The 6,111-nt window shown below is 73.2% G+C and overlaps 1 protein-coding gene across 2 annotated transcripts; it reads right to left on the bottom strand.

Annotated features, from left to right (window-relative positions):
- Positions 1–745: 745 nt before the first annotated feature.
- TAMALIN (trafficking regulator and scaffold protein tamalin) lies at positions 746–4,845 on the bottom strand. 2 transcript variants are annotated; one of them, XM_087771419.1, is made up of 8 exons: positions 4,708–4,845; positions 3,013–3,062; positions 2,530–2,584; positions 2,062–2,164; positions 1,886–1,979; positions 1,749–1,815; positions 1,601–1,667; positions 746–1,523 (listed from the first exon to the last, which is right to left on the bottom strand). In XM_087771419.1, the coding sequence occupies exons 1-8, from the start codon at positions 4,843–4,845 to the stop codon at positions 1,096–1,098; spliced, it is 1,002 nt and encodes a 333-aa protein (XP_087627545.1). In that variant the 3' UTR covers positions 746–1,095. The 2 variants fall into 2 exon arrangements, with proteins under 2 accessions (XP_087627545.1, XP_087627546.1); XM_087771420.1 differs by lacking the exon at positions 3,013–3,062 and having other exon boundaries at positions 4,708–4,843.
- Between the last annotated feature and the right edge of the window lie 1,266 nt (positions 4,846–6,111).

Genomic DNA, 6,111 nt, shown 5'->3' on the forward strand with positions numbered 1-6,111 from the left:
CGGCCGCGGCACGCACACACGCAGCCCCGCAGCACGCGCCCCGCGGCAGCACAGCGCAGCCCCCCGTGCCCCAAAAATCTCCTGCAGGCCCCCCCACGGCGGAGCCACGGCCGGACACCCCAGGGCCCGGCTGCGGGGTGCAGGAGCTCCCCAAACACGCAATGGCCCAGCCAGGGACGGGCACAAGCCAGAGGGGAAACTGAGGCACAGAGCCTGCGGCAGAGGGCTGCTTGCACAGAGCGCTCGCGCAAGGCCGCCCTTGCGCAAGGCCACCCCTGTGCACCCGTGGGTGCTCACTGCAGCAGCTGGGGGGGTTCTGTGTCCCCCAAGGCCTCTGGATGCTGCTTTGGGGGGAGCGGGGGGAGATGGGGGACCCCAGTGCCCGTCCTGCTCCCCGCGGGCACCCTGGCCCCCGTGGGCGGAAGGGCTCGGGTGGGACCGGCTTCCCGCCGGCTGCCGGAGGAAGCAGGGCAGGAAGGGCCTGGCCGGGGCCCCGCAGCGCCGGGACACGACCCACGGCACCGGGGCTGCGGTGGGTGGGGGGACACGGGGGTCCCCGGGAGCCCACGTGGGGTCTGAGGTGATGTGGGTCACCCCAAGGCCTTCCTGCCCGGGGCCCGGCCGGCCAGCAGGAGGGCAGAGGGGGCTGCGGCCCGGTGGGCTCCCCCGGGGGCCACGTCCCCCCCAGCCAGCCTGTCCCCAGCCCCACGGGGCTCTGTCCCCCCCAGTCACAGCCACACGCCCCTGCAAAAAGTCTCTGTATTGGCGAGCGCCGAGCGTGCCGGCACGGTACAAAAGCCACCGGGGCGGTGGAAGGCAGGACCCCCGTGGCCCCTAAGCGGGGCGGGGGGACGCAGGCCCCCCTGTGCCCCCCAGCGAGGAGGGGGCCAATTCCTGAGATGAGCGGTGGCTTCGTGAGCTGCCTCGGGGAGGGTCCCCGCGTCCGTCCCTCGGTGCCGCGACAGCCGGCAGCTGAGCCGGGACCCCCAGGGCCGACCCCGAGCTCCTTCCAGCGGCCCCCGGGGAGGTGGGGGGTGCACAGCCGCTTGCAATAAATAAATAAATAGGCCTGGGGGGGGCCGGGGGTGCCCCCGGCTAGAGGTGGCTCTCCTCCTCCTCCAGGGCCCGGTTCAGTCCCGGGATGAACTTGAGCAGCCGCCGGCGGAAGCTGCTGTGCCGGCCTTTTCGGGGGGCGGCCGCCCCCTCCCTGGGGTCCCCGGCCCGGGCCCACAGCCGCCCCGCGGCCCCCGGCCCCCCGCCGCACTTGAGGCTGGCGCTGCGGGCCAAGGCCGGCCGGGGTCGTGGCGGTGGGGGCGCGGGACCCCCGCCGTCCCCGTCCTTGTCCCCGTCCTTGTCCCCGTCCAGTGAGTCGGCGGAGGCGAAGAGGCAGGTTTGGTAGAGGGAGTCGTCGCTGCCGCAGGCGCTGGCGCGGGGGGAGCCGCCGGGCAGCCCCCCCTCACCCTGCAGGCACCAGCGGATCGACTCCAGCGTGTCGTAGATGCTGGGGTCCTTGGCCACGACGCCTGACGGGGGACACGGCGACGGGGAGGTCAGGGGGGGCCGGGGGGAGCCCCCCCAGCCGCCCGCAGTCCCCACTCACCCCGCACCAGCCGCTGCTCCTGCACCATCAGCGAGCGGTACTCCCCCCACTTCTCGTAGAGTGTTTGCTGCGGGGAAGCGGAGGGGGGGTGAGGACCCTGGGGGGGGTCCCCAGCTCCCCCCGACCCCCCCAGCCGCCCCCCGCTCACCTTCAGGTACTGCAGCCGGGCCTCCAGCTCAGCCCTCCGGACAGACGTCCCGTAGAGCGTGTCGAGCCTGTGGGGCAGCAGCCGTCAGGGCGGGGGGCAGGGGCCACCGGGGTCCCCCCCGCACCCTCCCAGCTCACCGGAGCACGTTGCCCGAGCTCCTGATGATCTCCACGATCTCGCGGTGCCGGATGCCCTCCACGTTCAGCCCGTTCACCCCTGTGATCGTGTCCCCTGGAGCCGCGGGGGGGAACGGGCTCAGGGATGCTGGTCCCCGCTGCCGGGGCCCCCCCGGCCCCCCCGGGGATGTGCTCACCGGTCTTGAGTCCCGCCGCCTCGGCCGGGCTCCCGCCGTGCACCCGGCACACGAAGGTGAACATCTCCACGCTGTTCCTGTCCTGGTGGTGCAGCCCGTAGGTCTGAAACGGGGGGGGGGCGGTGAGGGGCACGGGGACCCCCCGACCCCCGGGGTCCCCCCAGGCAGCACCCATGAGGTGGCAATCGCAGCATTTCATTGCTGCCGGGCGATGCGGGGCAGCACCCCAGCCCCGGGGGTCTCGCCCCAGTTGGCTGCGCCCCAAGCGGGGCCCCCCCCGGCCGCCCCCGCCGCCATGGCCGGGGGAGGCTTCGGTAAGCAGGCAGCTCCGTCACTGCCAAAAATAAACCCTGGCTCAGAGACAATTTAAAAATACCCTCGATGCAAAGCAAGGTGCGGGCTGGGAGGGTGGGGAGCGCGGCGCGCCACGGCTCGGCACGGCACGGCACAGCTCAGCACGGAACCCACCTGGATCTCAAAGCCGAAGGTCTCTTCTGACTTCTTCTCCAGCGTCACCACCCTCCTGGGGGACACGGGGATCAGGGACGAGGCAGAGCCCCGGGCACCCCAACCCCGGCTCGCCCACCGAGACCTCGGGCGCTTCTCTAATGAAACGCTGCTTCGGGGTTTGGGTTTGCTCTGTGCTGGGCACGGCCGGGACCCCCGCCCAGGGACAGGGCTGGGACCCCAGACTGGCCTTGGCCAGAGCCCTGTGGGTGCCGGGCAAGGTCCCCGTGGGGTCTGGGGGTGCCAGGGCCCCCCAGGGTGCTGTGTCCCCATCCTTTCTCTCAGCCGCCCCAGGCTCCTCAATAAAATCAGCCCCGTTTCCAGCCCCCACGGGGTGTCCGGAGCGCAGCGGAGTCCGAGGGGCCGAGCCCCGACCCGCTGGGACACCAACGCCAGCCCCGCTCCTGCGTGTCCCCCCAGCAGGGCCCGCTCTCCCATCCCTACCTGTGCTCCTCTGGGGACGGGCTCGGGGACGCCCACCTGAACCCCACGCCCTGCGGCAGAGGGAGAGCCATCAGCGGGGGACACCGTCCCGGGGCACGTCCCCCCGCCACCCCCTCCGGGGACAGCCGAAAGGGGCTCTCCCATCAGGACCCCACCGAACCCCCGGGGAGCACCGTGCCAAGGCGGCACCGAACCAGCACCCGGGTGCACCCACCGCCCCGCGGCCCCCCCCGCCGGCCGGGCATAACGAGGCTTTTATCGGTGCTCAAAGCCACCCTCACATCTGCTCCGCGCTCGCCCCACGCTTTGACGTCAGCCCGCGCCGCACCCCACCCCACGCCACGCTCCGGGGGGGCCCCGGGCACAGAGGGGCCCTGTTGTGGTCACAAAGTCGGGTTTTTTCATGCAAAATTCCCCCCCCGGCCCAGACAATGTCCCCGTTGTGGAGGGCGCGGAGGCGTGGGCGGGCGGAGGGACCGGCCGGGCACTGCGGGACCCTCGCCGCGGGGCAGGAGGTGACAGGGCTGTCCCCAAATGCCCCTCCGCGGCCCCTGGGCTCTGGCAGCCACGGTGCGGCCGGCGTCACCATGAGCTGTGCCTCGAGAGCGGCACGTGGCCCGGCCCCTGGTTCCCTCTGCTCTGTGCCACGCGGGTGTCACCAGCCCCGTGGGTGTCACCAGCCCCGCAGGTGGCTGTCCCGAACGCATCCACGGGCGTTGGAGTGCAAAACCACCAGAATCGGGTGCGCTTGCCATAGGAAAAGTCGCCGCCCGTCACGTCGGGCCCCCACGTCACCCCAGTGACGGGGAGGTGACGCAGGCCGCCCCAGCCCCCTCGGGGACGTCTCCGGCGGTGGCCTCGGCCGGTGAGCGGGAGCCAGGCCGCCGCATGTGACCCAGCCCAGGCCAGCGCGGCCGCGAGAGCCACTTCTGCTCCGGATGTTGGCTCCGCTCTCGCTTCCCCCCGACGCTCAGGAAGCGCCGCGGGGCCGGGGGGAGCGTCGGGGCGGTGACAGCCCCAGCGCCACCGGAGAGGGGCTTTCCCAGCAACGCGGTGGCAGCTGGTTCCGTGTCCCCCCAAACCGGGCCCCGGGGTACCTCATGCCCCGTCCCCCTGCCCTCCCCGCAGGGCAGCGCCTGGGGGCCACAAGGCCGCTCCTGTCCCGGTGACATGGCCACCGACAGCGGGGTGGGGGCCTGTCCCTGCGCCCCGAAAGCTGCAGGGCAGGAGGTGGGGAAGAACTGGGACAGGGCACGGGGCTTGGGGGGGACGCTGGGACGGGGTGGGGGCACAGGGAAGATACTGGGGCAGGAGGCGGGGAGGAACTGGGGCAGGACATGACGCTTGAGGGGACAGCGCTGGAGCGGGATGGGGACGCTGGGAAGATGGTGGGGCAGGATGGGACCGCCCGGGGGAGATGCTGGGGCAGAAGAGGCTGGGGGGGGTCACCGGGGCAGGACCGGGACCCCGGGGAGGGCACTGGGGCAGGGCAGGAGCCCCGGAGCGGACACCGGGGCAGCCCTGCAGGGTGCAGGCACCAGCGGCCGCACGGGACGGGGACACCCCGCACCCCCGGTCCCCTCCCAGCCCGTTACCGGTCGCGGCGCCGCGTCCCCACCGGCGCCGGTGCACAAACCGGGAGCACCGGGGAGGCTCCCCCGCCCTCCCCGCGCCCGGGGCTGCCGGCAGCCCTACCTTCCGCACCCGGGGCAGGGTACCGCCGGCCACCGCCAGCGCTCGGTAGACGTCGGCGGAGCCGGGGCGCTCCGGGCCCGCCGCCGCCGCCGCATCCTCCTCCTTCGGCCGGAGCCGCCGCAGCCGCCGCAGGGTCATGGCCGGGCCGCCCCGCCCCGTGCGCCGCTATATCAGCCCGCGGAGGGCGTGGCCAGTGCCAGACACGCCCCCTCCGGGAGAACACGCCCCTTTCTCCGCCAAACCACGCCCTGTTTTGCACTAAACCACGCCCGTTTCGCGCCAGGCCACGCCCCCGTAGGGTTAAGCCCCGCCCCGCATCGCCCCCCCCCCCCACCCCGGACCCGGGTCCGGTGTGGGGTCCCCGGGGCGACGCTGCGGGGCCCGGGGCTGCAGGGGCGGCACCGGCCCGGGATCCTCGGGGGGAGCACGGGAGAAACCAGCGGGTTCCCCGGAGCAGGAGCGACCGCTCCCCCGGGCCGCACCGGAGCCGGGCTCTGCCGCTCCCCGGGCCGCACCGGAGCCGAGCCGGCACCGCTCCCCCGGGGCCGCACCGGAGCCGGGCCGCGCCGCTCCCGGGGCCGCACCGGCGCCCGGCGCCAGCCGCGCAGCCCCAGCTCTTCCCCCCCCCAAAGCCGCATTTAGGTTTAATTCGAAGCAGAAGCTGGAGCAGCCGGAGCCCCGGGCCCCGCTTCCGACGTGGGCGGACGGGAGGACCTAAACCGGCCCCGCCGGAGCTTCGCCCGCGCCGAGGACGGGGACACGGGGACACGGGGACATAGGGACACGGGGACAGGACAATTCCCGGAGGCAGGCGCGGCGTCTGCTGCGGACACATAGCGCGGCACCGGGAGGCGGCAGGAATTTTCCAGCTGGAACGGAGGGGTTTGCCCAGATGTTTATTTAAAATTTGCCAAAAAAAACCCCCAGTTCGTAACAATCCCGCTGGCGCTGCAGCCAAGCCGGCCGCCCACGGGCCGCCCGGGGTTACCAGGAGGCAACTGCGCCGAGCTGCTCCGGCCTGGAAGCGCTTGGGAAAGGGCAGGATTGAGCCCAGCGCCCACCCCGGCGCACCCAACCACAACCCTTGAGCGGGGAGCGAGGACCATCCCATCCCCTTCCCAAAATCTGGCGGCCCGGGAAGGACTTGGCCCCCGGCCCAAGCCATCCCCGACCTCTTTTCCCCTCACGTTTCCCAAAAGAGCAGCAAAGACCATTTTTCCCGTTAAAAAAAGCGTTCCCTCAGGCCTCCCGCTGCCTCCGGCTCCAGGAGGGGGTTGGAGTTTCCCGGGAGCTGCGGCCAAAGCCGGGAAGCGAGGAGGGGCGAGCGCAGATGGCGGCCCCCCTCCCCGCACCGCCGCCGAGCCCAGGGGGGACCCCAGGCCCCGCCGGATTTTCCCCCTGATC

Source organism: Nipponia nippon, unplaced genomic scaffold (assembly GCF_047370975.1).
Source record: "Nipponia nippon isolate SJK-2023a ecotype South Korea unplaced genomic scaffold, ASM4737097v1 scaffold_35, whole genome shotgun sequence".
In the NCBI taxonomy this organism is placed as follows: Eukaryota; Metazoa; Chordata; class Aves; order Pelecaniformes; family Threskiornithidae; genus Nipponia; species Nipponia nippon.